This window comes from Pongo abelii, chromosome 19 (assembly GCF_028885655.2).
Source record: "Pongo abelii isolate AG06213 chromosome 19, NHGRI_mPonAbe1-v2.0_pri, whole genome shotgun sequence".
NCBI classification, from domain to species: Eukaryota; Metazoa; Chordata; class Mammalia; order Primates; family Hominidae; genus Pongo; species Pongo abelii.
Genome location: NC_072004.2, coordinates 22356202 through 22369049, shown reverse-complemented (window position 1 = coordinate 22369049; position 12848 = coordinate 22356202). Strand labels below are relative to the sequence as shown.

Genomic DNA, 12848 nt, shown 5'->3' with positions numbered 1-12848 from the left:
AATCAATAAATGTCACTACATACTAATTCATTGTGGAGCTACTCAAATATAAATTATTTGTTATTCTTATGAGACCCAAAACCAGGTAAAATGGATTATATATACATATAAGTGTTATATATACATATCATTGTAAGTTTTGTATATACATATCATTGTAAGTTTTGTACTGTCATGAGAGTCAATGTGTGAGTCAGGCTTAGAGCACATCTTTGTGTGATTCTAGATCTTCTATTCTCCATATCAGTACTTTTGTTGTGGACCTTTCTTTTGTGGTTTCATCACTGTTGTTGTTGGTTCTGTGTTTGGATTTAAAAAAAAAAAGCGAAAATAACTGCTTATTAAGGTAATGATCAGTCACAGTTAACTTATTTGATAATTTCAAAGAAATGGAAAATTTCTCTTTTTAAAACTCAGAAAAAAAATCCATTTCCATGTACAAATACTTCCTATTCATGACAGCAACTTAGCGAAACTTTAATCAGAGGATGATGGTTTTTCCTAGCACACATCTTCTGAAACCTATTTAAACTAAGCATAAATGTTTTGATTTGCAACACTTTGTAATTTGGATCATATCTCTGATATAGCAGAAATTTTTAATACCTTCCCCAAACCGATTGCCCATTTACTTGAAAATTTGCCTTTTTTTCTGTTGAAGCCTCTGTACTCTTCCTGTGGTGATTTAAATCATAACTCCATGCTGGATCACAGAGTGTGGGAGCGCTCACTCCTATAAATGCCATCATAATCAATCCCTGTGCTCAGAGATGGGAACATGAACTCATCTGGACCAGGAGGTGCATGAAGATTATGGGAAAGACGATTCTGTTGATGTTTTGTTTTTTTTTCCTTGCATTTTTGAAACGATTTATTGTTCACTTTTGCACACACTCGTCACGAGGACAGGGCAGGTCCAGCCTGGGGCCTGCTCCCTGCTGCAGCATTTCCAAGCCCCCAGAGTGGACCAAGGGGAGGACATGGGCAGGTCTTTCCATCTGTTGATTTTTTTTTTTTTTTTTTGAGGCAGAGTCTTGCTCTGTCACCCAGGCTGGATTGCAGTGACATGATCTCGGCTAACTGCAACCTCCGTCTCCCAGGTTCAAGTAATCCTTCTGCCTCATCTTCCTCCCTCAGCCTCCCACCTCAGCCTCCTGAGTAGCTGAGATTACAGGCACATGCTACCACGCCTGGCTAATTTTTTTTTTTTTTTTGTATTTTTAGTAGAGACAGGGTTTCGCCATGTTAGCCAGCTGGTCTCGAACTCCTGACCTGAGGTGATCCACCCACCTTGGCCTCCCAAAGTGCTGGGATTACAGGCATGAGCCACTGTGTCTGGCCACCATCTGCTGATGTTTTGAGAGAGCTTCAGGAAGTGATGGTTTTTCCTTTTCATTGTACATAGACTAGAAAGCAAATACCTAATGCCTTTTGGGGAGCACTTTGATAACTTTGCAGGGGAAATGATCTGAAAACAAAACAAGTGTGACTTAATAGAAACAAATCAGGTATTATGATTTTATTAATACACTGAAATACACTAGTCCTGAAACCTATACTTTGACTTTTGTTAGTAAATCATATCCCTCTATTGGTTGGCAAGTTTAAGCTGGATTTTCTTTTACTTGGAACTTACATTAGCACGATTACTATATTGATAAATCCTGACCTATATGATGTGTGTAGAACATCTTCAAAATTAAGGAAGCCCATTCTTATGATGGGGACAAGGTCAAAGTGACCCAACTTATAACCAAAAGAAATTGATCTTTCTTAACTCCAGTGTGCAGAGTACATCAGAAATGTATTATCAAAGTATTCTTCAATATCTAATGCAAAATACCTTAGTACAAATACATTTTTATTCAGATGTTATTCAAGCTCTATTTATATTTCTCTAAAGATTACTTTTCAAGCCAAAAAGTTATATAATTGTTGACACTGAATAAAATATTTTAAATTCTTAAGAGTTTTGCATATCTATTATTATTATTATTTTTGAGATGGAGTTTCCTCTGTTGCCTAGGCTGGAGTGCAGTGGCGCGATCTCGGCTCACTGCAGGCTCCACCTTCCGGGTTCACACCATTCTCCTGCCTCAGCCTCCTGAGTAGCTGGGACTACAGGTGCCTGCCACCATGCCCGGCTAATTTTTTTGTATTTTTAGTACAGACAGGGTTTCACAGTGTTAGCCAGGATGGTCTCGATCTCCTGACCTCATGATCCACCCATCTCGGCCTCCCAAAGTGCTGGGATTACAACTGTGAGCCACCGCACCCAGCCAAATATCTGTTATTCTTATATGTCAAGTCTAAACAATAGCACTGGCATAAAAGTATCAAAATTTAAGGATGAGTTTATTATTAAAATATTAAGTAAAAGTCCTATATTTTATGAGAACTGATATTTTCTCTTTCACATATAATGTGTTTACATAATTTATTATTTTTCTAATAGCTCGAAATGCAAACTGATAATCACATTTTCAGGGACCTAAGTCATTTTCATTTGTGTGATTCAAAGACCTAGGAATATGGTTATCAAATACAATTTCCAGCACATAAAAAGACACACAAGACAAGATACTATAGGGAAAAATCAGGAGAAATAATTGACGACAGAAATATTCTCAAAAAGTGTTCACATTTTAGATTTTTAGGCTTAGATGATTAAGCAAATATGATTTTGTTCTAAGAAATAAAAGTCACGTGGTGGACACAGGGAGGGGAACATCACACACTGGGGCCTGCCGGGGTCGGGGGTGGGGCATAGGGGGGAAGGGAAGGGAGAGCATTAGGACAAATACCTAATGCACGCAGGGCTTAAAACCTAGATGACAGGTTGATGGGTGCAGCAAACCACCATGGCACATGTATACCTATGTAACAAACCTGCACGTTCAGCACAGGTATCCCAGAACTTAAAGTAAAATAATTCTTTTAAAAAAAGAAAAAGAAATAAAAGCCAATATAGTAAAATTTGATCAGGAAACTGGTTACTTAAAAAAATAGAATAGCATAAAAACTTGAAAATGAATAGAGTATAATTTTTACAACCAAAAACTTTAAAACTGAAATTGTTCCTTTTTCAATTATTATTATTATTATTTTTATTTATTTATTTATTTATTTTTTGAGATGGAGTCTCGCTCTTTAGCCCAGATCAGACTGCCGTGGTGCTATCTCGGCTCATGCTAGCTCCACCTCCCGGGTTCACTCCATTCTTCTGCCTCAGCCTCCCGAGTAGCTGGGACTACAGGCACCCACCACCGCTCCCGGCTAATTTTTTGTATTTTTAGTAGAGGCAGGGTTTCACGGTGTTAGCCAGGATGGTCTCAATCTCCTGACGTCATGATCCACCCACCTCGGCCTCCCAAAGTGCTGGGATGACAGGCATGAGCCACCGCACCTGGCCCTTTTTCAATTATTGAATGGAAGTGATTTCAGATTTTATTTAAATGAAGGAAAAAATTAATGGACCTGAAGAAAAGTCATAATAAAATATAGAGAAAACAGTCTAAAAATGAAAACACAGAAGAGAAGGTAGAAACTTTGGGAATACATTGAGATAGCCTAACATGCATTTAATTGGTGTCACTGGGGGAGCTGAGAAAGTGACACAAACGTAACATTTGAAGAAAAATCGTTCAAAAATATTTGATTTTCCAGAATCAATAAAATATCAACCCAAAGATTTGATAAGACCAATACATCTCAAGCAGGATAAATAAAATAAAATATCCGCTTTGAAAAATCATAATCTTACTAGAGAAAACCAAGATGCTATGCAGCAGCTGCCTGGCCTAGGAAGCCAAAGCCACACCATTCCTTTGCAAGTTGGGGAGGGAGAGTCCTGATGTCCTCCCTGGGCCTCTGGGGAGGGTGCAGCCCTGATGACCACTGAGTCATCTTCATGGTCATTCTCTTTTCTTGAATGATACAGCATTTAAGAAAATATTTGCAGCCTAACAGTTTTACTGTCCTGTCCTGTAGAATCCAAGAAGTTTGACAGTCTTCTTTTATGCCATCCCACTTTTTAATTCCTCTTTAGTTCAAACTAGCTCTGTCTCTGTGGATATAATTTATCTCCATTCTTGGCTTTTCCTCAGATGGCTGATTAAACCCATGAGTCACACCCATGATCTCCATCACATGGCTCTTCTACCACACCTTTTGTTTTCTGTTCAGAACATGTTTCTTTCCTTTTCTTTCTTTTTTTTTTTTTATGAGACGGAGTCTCACTCTGTCACCCAGGCTGGAGTGCAGTGGCAAGATTTCGCCTCACTGCAAGCTCCACCTCCCGGGTTCACGCCATTCTCCTGCCTCAGCCTCCCGAGGAGCTGGGACTACAGGCGCCCGCCAGGATGCCCGGCTAATTTTTTGTATTTTTAGTAGAGACAGGGTTTCACTGTGATAGCCAGGATGGTCTCGATCCCCCGACTTCCTGATCCACCCGCCTCAGCCTCTCAAAGTGCTGGGATTACAGGCGTGAGTCACAGCACTCAGCCTCTCTTTTTTTTTTTTTTTGAGACGGAGTTTTGCTCTTGTTGCCCAGGCTGGAGTGCAATGGTGCAATCTTGGCTCACCGCAACCTCCGCCTCCTGGGTTCAAGTGATTCTCCTGCCTCAGCCTCCCGAGTAGCTGGGATTACAGGCATGTGCCACCGTGCCTGGCTCATTTTGTATTTTCAGTAGAGACAGGGTTTCTCTACGTTGGTCAAGCTGGTCTTAAACTCCCAACCTCTGGTGATCTGCTCACCTCGGGCTCCCAAAGTGCTAAGATTATAGGCGTGAGCCACGGCGCCCAGCTGAACATCTTTCTTATGTTTTGCAATATAGATAGGCTGAGGATTTTTCAGACATTCAAGTTGTGATTTCCTTTTTTTCTTTTTTGACAGACTCTTGCTCCATCACCCAGGCTGGTGTGTAGTGGAGCGATCTTAGCTCACTGCAGCCTCCACCTCCCAGGTTCAAGTGATTCTCATGCCTCATCCTCCCGAGAAGATGGGACTACAGGTGCATACCATCACACCTGGCTATTTTTTGTATGTTTACAAAAATAGTAGAGACAGGGTTTCACTAAGCTGGTCTCCAACTCCTGACCTCAAGTGATCTGCCCTCCTTGGCCTTCCAAAGTGCTGGCATTACAGCAGTGAACCACCACATGTGGCCTGTGATTCCTTTTTAAGTTATTATTTTAATTTATCTCTTTTGTCTTGCACTTTACTGTAAGTGGTAAAGAGAAACCACACCACTCATTCATCACTTTGCTTAGAAGTTCTTTGCCACTTTAAAACAAGGATCACTTTTCCTCCTGTTTCTAATAAGCTGCATCTCATTTCCATATGAGACCTCACCAGAATGGCCTTCAGCTTTCAGAATTTTACCAGCATTCTGTTCATGATGATATAGGCATTTTCAAAGTCAATAGATAAATGCTTTTAAAAAATAGCTCACCTCTTTTCTTTCTGAAGCAGCACTGTAACTTAATAGGAAGGGGATACAATCCAGTCTTTAACAGTTGGCCACTATGGTTCCAAGCTTGAGTATAACTACAAAATATCTTTTTTAATCCCAAGACATTTAATAAAAAGGAATAATGTTAACATAGCTAGAGCAGATTACTAGATGAAATGCATGACAGATAAAGAATTGATACAAGCACTATATTTCACTCAGGTCATTTTAAAACCACCATAAGACCTATCAAATCATTGCATTGGGCTGGGCGCAGTGGCTCATGCCTGTAATGCCAGCACTTTGGGAGGCTGAGGTGGGTGGATCATCTGAGGTCAAGAGTTCAAGACTAGCCTGGATAGCCTGGTGAAAATCTGTCTCTACACTGCACTCCAGCCTGGGCAGCAAGAGTGAAACTCTGTCTCAAAAAAAAAAAAAAAAAATTGCATTGAATTGTGTGCTCCAAAATTTTCTTCATTCTCAACAATAAATGGAGATAGGTGATTATAAGAACACAATTCTGGCCAGGTGCGGTGGCTCACGCCTGTAATCCCAGCACTTTGGGAGGCTGAGGTGGGTGGATCACAAGGTCAGGAGATTGAGACCATCCTGGCTCACATGGTGAAACCCCGTCTCTACTAAAAAATACAAAAAATTAGCCAGGTGTCTTGGCGGGCACCTGTAGTCCCAGCTACTCAGAAGCCTGAGGCAGGAGAATGGCATGAACCCAGGAGGTGGAGCTTGCAGTGAGCCAAGATTGCACCACTGCACCCCAACCTGGGCGATAGAGTTAGACTTCATCACCAAAAAAAAAAAAAAAAAAAAAAAAAAAAAACTGTTTCCAGGTGAGGGAAAAAACAAGACAAATTTTGTTATACTACATACAACAGCAATAGAAATTGTGGAACAGATTTTACATTTTAAATGCCGATTTGACTTATAATCTATACATAAAAGGAAAATGGAATTAGGTTTTTATTAACTAGTTTTATTAACTAGAAGAAGCTGTTATGAGAACGTTGACAGAAGTCTTCTGAGTATTTTCAAGTGCAAAGTTATTTACATTTAAGAAAAAACTTAGATATATAAATAATTTGTTGTGCAATAAAATTACAGTGCAAGATGAACTGTAATCTGTACAAAGAATTAAAAACCTAAATATGTCAATGGATCATAACTATCAAGTGACAACAAATGAATAGATTAATTTTTATAGGGCTCATGACCTCTGCTTATTACCTTTAAATGACTGCAAAAGAAAAAATAACTCTTTTGGCAGGTTAATATTTGGATTTTATCAATCATATCACTTATACCATGGGTCTCAAAATATGTTCTGGGCTGCATATATGTTCTGCATATGAATCTTGGAAGAATACTCATTTACTGTCAATAGTAGTTGTTTTAAAAAGTAAAATGACATTTTATGCAGAATTTTCTTCTTAGCATGCTGTGTTAGTTTCCTAAGGCTAGGAACAGAACAAATGACCACAAACCGTGGGGCTTAAGATGATAGAAATTTATTTTTTCACCTTTCATGAGGCCAGAAATTCAAAAACGAGGTGTGAGTATGATTGATTTCTTTGGGAGGCTTTCAGGTAAAATCTCCTTTTTAGCTTCTGGTGGTTTCCAGCTGTCCTTGGCATTCCGCGACTGTAGGCAATGTAACTCCAGACTCTGCCTCCCTTGTCCCATGGCTGTCTTCCCTGTAGGTCTCTGGATGTTCCCATGACCTTCCTGTAAGGACACAGCCATTGGCTTTACGGCCCACCCTAATGCATTGTGACCTCGTCTTAACCAAGTGTATCTGCAGAGACCCTGTTTCCAAGTAGCTTAACATTCTTGGGTTCCAGGTAGACATGACTTTCTGTGGGACACTATTCAACATGGGAGATATGCATCTATTTTTTAAGAAAATAATGAGTTCTGCCTCTGCTATAAAGCCCCTTTTCTTTTCATTAGTGTTTATTATTATGAAATAGCATGGAGAGTTGACAGAGCTCTAAGTAGTTCTGAACGGCCACAGCGTGGGAAACAAATGGGGGAGTGGGAAGAACTAAGATCTGATAAACAGTTCAGGGCAAGATGATAGAAGGGCATGTACCTCATGCTAAAAAAAAAAAGGTGATTGCTGTTTTGTGGCAAGGAAGAACAATAAAAATTTAGAAATATTTATTAGGTGTCTATTCTTTGTCAATAATGTGCAAATACATTCTGGGGATAATGAGCTGAGAAAGGTATTTGGCTTCATGTGTATCACAGTGCAACAAGAAACCAATTCCTGAGACAGAAACAATTGGTAAAGGAGCACATTTGGTTTGTCAAGTTTGAAGTTGAAAAAAATTAAGTAGAAAACAGGTCTAGCCAAGCTGAAATGTTCCTAGTGTAAACAAAGTAATAGGATGAAAATCTCCTGATACCTCAATGGGAAAGCATGAAGAGATGACAGGAAATAGGATTCAGAGCTTTGCAACATTGGAAAGTGTTACCAGCGTTAAGAATGTTCTTAGAAGAAAGAAAAACATTGGAAAATAAAAAGAGAAAGGTGGTTGGGGTTATAACTTGGTGTTGAATAAAATTAAGGAACTGGAGGAAGAAAAGAATACACCAACTGAAAGAGCAAAAGTTGAAAATATAGAACTTATGAGAACATTTTAAATTTAACTGAGGAATGCTCAGTGAACAGTAGAGCTCTCCCCACCTCTTCTCCCTTTCTCGGTGGTCTTTTTCCCCACTTCTTCCCCTCGCCCTCTCCCCACTGTTTTTTTCTTTTCCGAGATGAGTCTCCCTCTGTCATCCAGGATGGAGTGCAGCGGTGAGTTCTCAGCTCACTGCAACCTCCGCCTCCCTAGTTCAAGCGGTTCTCCTGCCTCAGCCTCTGGAGTAGGTGGGATTACAGGTGCTCGCCACCGCGCCCGGCTAATTCTTGTATTTTTAGTAGAGACTGGGTTTCAGCATGTTGGTCAGGCAGGTCTCGAACTCCTGACCTTGGAATCCGCCCACCTCAGCCTCCCAAAGTGCTGGGATTACAGGCGTGAGCCACCGCGCCCTGCTGTGTCCTCACCTTCTTCTTTCCCACCCTCCTTTCTCCCTCTCCGACTTTACAAGGTTCTTTCCCACCTTCTCCATACCCTCCTCCCCCTCTCCCTGCAGTCTTCTGGGCCCCACTGTCTTCCTTCCGCAGCCAACCCTTTTCAGCTCTGAAGCAGCGGCGGGGCGGCGGGACAGCGAGGCGGGGGACGGGGGGGAGGGGGCGCGGGGGCGGCAGCAGTCGTGATGGCACTGGCAGCAATCTCTTGGGTCTCCAGTTGGCTGCTGGAGCGGAGCTCAGGGGCCCAGCTCAGGGTGCTGCCTGGGCGCATAAACACACCGGGGGCAGGGACACAGGCGCGCATGCGTGGAGAGCTTCTAGGTGAAAGGCAGTGGGAGAGCGCGGAGAAGGGAGTGGGCAAGAAGACGATCGGGGGCGAAGACGGTGGGGAGAGGAAGAGGGGAGAAGAGATTGCGGGGAAAGAAAAGCGCGGCAGGAAGTCGCTGCTGCGAGAAGGTGGGGAGATGGAAACGGGAAGAGAATGGTGGGGAGGGGAAGAAGATGGTGGAGAATAAGAGGCTGGGAAAGAAGACGATGCGGAGAGGAGAAGAGGATGGGAAGAGACTGCGGCAGACAGACACTGCTGCGAGAAAGTGGGAAGAAATGGGAAGAAAACGGTGTGGGATGAGGAAGAAAACGGTTGGGGGTAATAGGCCGGGCGAAGACCGTGAGGAGGGGGAGCGGGAGGGGAGAAGAGGGAGCGGCGGGAAAACGCTGCTGCGGGAATAGGCGGGAAGGTGGAGAAGGGAAGCGAGCAGGTGGAGAGGAGGGTGGGGGAGGCCTTGGGGAGGGCGAGAGGGAGATGGGAGGAAAAGCCGACGCCACAGGAACCGGTGCTGCGAGGAGGCGGAGAGACTGAGAGGAAGAAAACGGTGGGGAAGGGAAAAATGTACCGGGGAGAAGAAGATGCGGGAAGAAGACTGTGGGGAGAGGGCAGAAGAGGATGCGGGAAGAGCGCGGTGGGGAAGAAGGAGGGGAGAAGAGAAGAGGGGAGAAGACGGTGAGGAAGAGGGAGAGGGGAGAAAAAGGTGGGAAGAAGACTTTGGGGAAGGGAGGGGTGGGAAAGGAGGAGGGTCGGGATGGAAAGGGGAGGGAAAGGGCAGAAGGTGGGGAAGAAGACGATGGGAAAGGGGAGAGGCAGAGGGGAAGAGGAGGAGTTGAGGGGAAGAAGAAGGAGGGGAGTGGAAAGGGGCGAAAACGACGTTGGGCAAAGAGACGGAGAGGGGAAAAAGATCGGTGGGAGAGAAGAGGATGAGGCAGGGAACGAGGTCGGGAGAGGGGAAGAAAAAGGCAGAAAGACGGGCTGAGAAGACAGTGCTGGGAGAAGAAGGAGCGGAGGGAGGGAGAAGGGAAGCGGGGAATGACGATGGGAGAAGGTTGGGGACAAGAAGGCAGTGTGGGAGAAGAGTTGAGGGAAAAAGAAACAATAGAGATACTAACGTTTAAACGTCGTCGTCTTGAAGCAAAAGAATCAAGTGCTGCTTTAGAGTCCCGGCCTAACTTTGTTCAATAAATTCCCACTGCCAAATATCTTGTGATTGCAGTGTGGGTCATTTTTAGTACTTAGATCCAGAGCAGTCTCTAATTGTTAGTGACAGTGCTGTTAAATTGCACGCTGTTCACCAGCTATAAACGAAAACATCACATTTCCTTGAAGTGCACTTTAATATGTAATTCAAAAACTTTTCCAAGTGGCTCATTGGGGAAAAAGTAGAGGTGTGTACCTTTGGCTTTGAACATGGAGTCTCTGAATTCAGATTGCATTTGTTTCCCCAAATCTTTAAGATTGTGGCAGAAACATGATTGTGAATACGGCATTCATTTTGTAGGGCAGTGCATGTTATTTTAACAAAGATAGGGTAAACTGATATGCCTGTAAGAAAATGTAATTAATTCAATTTAATTCACTCATACAAATTTAGGTTTCCTTAATATAAAAAACCCAAAAACAGTTAAATTGCCTTAGTCTTTTAACATAACTTCATGCTTAGAGTCAAGAGAATTTGTAAATGCAATCCTGTAATGCTGGCGTTGCGTTATGCCTATATAAAATAAATGTTAAACCTAGATGTTGCTTTTTTATTTGGCATTATAGAACTTCATAAAAGTTTATGTGTATTAATACTTACAGGTGAACTTGACATAAATTATTAATTGGTGAATGGTAACTTATTGCTTGTAAAATAAGCAGTTAAATGTAATGATGTAAATACATTTTGTATTATGCTATAGTTTTTTTAAAAATATTTTCTTCTTTTGTATTCTAGTTTAAAATCCTGGAATATACTTACTGATATCTTATTTCCCCATGAAAAGGCTTCCTCTAACTATACTGTATTTCCAAGCAAATGTCTGTACCAGAACATCAAGTGTAGAAATTCGGCAAAATCTGTATTTTAGGACAAGTGCAGTAGCTCACACCTGTAATCCTAGCACTTCAGGAGACCAAGGCAGGTGGATGGCTTGAACTCACGAGTCCCAGACCAGCCTGGGCAACATGGTGAAACCCTGCCTGTACAAAAATAAACAAAAAAAATTAGCCGGGCATGGTGGTGCACATCTCGTATTTTATTCAATCAAATTGAAGGCTTCATTTACACTTGGAAAACAAAATGATCTAATGTACTCATATAGAAAATAATTAACCTCATGCCCAAAAGGGGTTCACTTACAGCACACGTTCATTCATTCTGTCAGACGGTGGGTTAAATGTGTCTGAGCACCGCCTATGAGTCACGAACACAAGTCAGTATCCGCACTGAATATTACCCAAGCTTTTCCAGTCTCTTACATAGAGTAGCACAGATAACTTGATGGACTTCATCTCTTTAATTTGTTGTGGAACACTTAACATGACCTCGTTGTATATAATTATCAATGCTGTTCTTAAATAGATGTTATCATCTGGATATTTACTAGACTTACAATGACTTACTGCAGATATGTCATCCATATCTAATGCATGCTATACTAATTTTGTAATCTTTACTTACTAAGTTTCACATGGTGGTTTTGATTTGTGTTGGAGATCAGGTGGTTTGTGTTTTGTTTTTGTCTTGTTGTTTTAATATGAAGTAAAGTGGTTAAAGATTCTGGAAGCACAACTGTGCACCACCACCCAGTGAAAAGGTCCATTGTTAGTTCCCTCCGTGCAAGCTTTGGGTATTTAACACAGCATCAGGCATAGGCAACCTTTGCAACATTAAAACAGGAAGTTGCAATTTGAGTCATTCTTAGTCACTGACAGTCTCTGTGTGCAAATTTAACAGCATGGCCACCCTATATATACATAGGACAGTGTTTGGACTGGGTTTTTAAAACTAATTATATCCTTTTGCCAAAAAAACCGAATACACATGATAATACCTGCAAGCCACTATGCTTTCTTAAGAAAGACAGTATCTGAAAAAGATAAATGAAAACGAACTACATTTGCCTTTTTAAAAACATTCTATGTTATTGTGGAAGGAATGTCACAGAAAAAAATGGTTAGAAAAAATCTGAATCAGCATGAAATAAAATATTTTGAGGGTTATTGAACACTGTTCATTTTCATGAAAATAGGACAAGGTTATTTAGCACAGGTATTTCTGTGTTCTGCGGTGCTCGAACTTGCTCTGTGTGTGAAATGGCCTACCATTAATACAAGGAAATTTGTTGTGAAACATGTACTGTAGAATTAAGATGAAAATCTATCTGTGCTTAAGTCACTGAATTTTGTTAAATAAAACTTGGTTTCCAACATTGTTTTTTTTTTTTCTCCAGAAAAGCACTGTCTGCTAAACTCTTAATCAAGTGGAAGAGAGAAAATATTCAAGAAAAACAAAGCAATTGTGCCCGTCACTCTATAGTTGAAAGTATTCTGATACTGAAGCTATGTCCAGTATTTTAAGCTGCTTTTATGCAGAGTGATTACTTGTACATTAATCTCAGAAGATTCTAGATAGAAATTCAAAGGCCTTGGGCCCAGCCAATTAAATGTGACTCTCTGAGAGAATCCGAGTGATACTTACTTTCCCGTTTTCCGATCATTGATCATATGGTTACAGATGCATGAAAAGATACATGATTTTTAAAAACAAGATAATGTTATTTAAAATATGTGTTCAGTGCTTGCATTTGCAAAGAACATAAATAGTAGATGATACTGAGAACATTCCTTAATAATCAGCAAAGATAAAATGTATTATTGTTGTGATTCTGAAAAAAATGGAGATTGTTACCATGAAATTATTAATATTTTACTTACATTTGTTACCAAATCACTGAATTCAAAAGTAGAATTGCTGAAGTCACTGGAGTTT

At 41.1% G+C, this 12848-nt stretch overlaps 1 protein-coding gene across 1 annotated transcript; it reads right to left on the bottom strand.

Moving 5' to 3' along the window:
- Positions 1-6674: 6674 nt before the first annotated feature.
- LOC100936714 (uncharacterized) lies at positions 6675-12576 on the bottom strand. The gene is made up of 3 exons (XM_063719050.1): positions 12558-12576; positions 8518-9979; positions 6675-7190 (listed from the first exon to the last, which is right to left on the bottom strand). Exons 1-2 carry the CDS (start codon positions 12574-12576, stop codon positions 8862-8864), a joined length of 1137 nt encoding a protein of 378 aa, XP_063575120.1. The 3' UTR covers positions 6675-7190; positions 8518-8861.
- Positions 12577-12848: the final 272 nt, after the last annotated feature.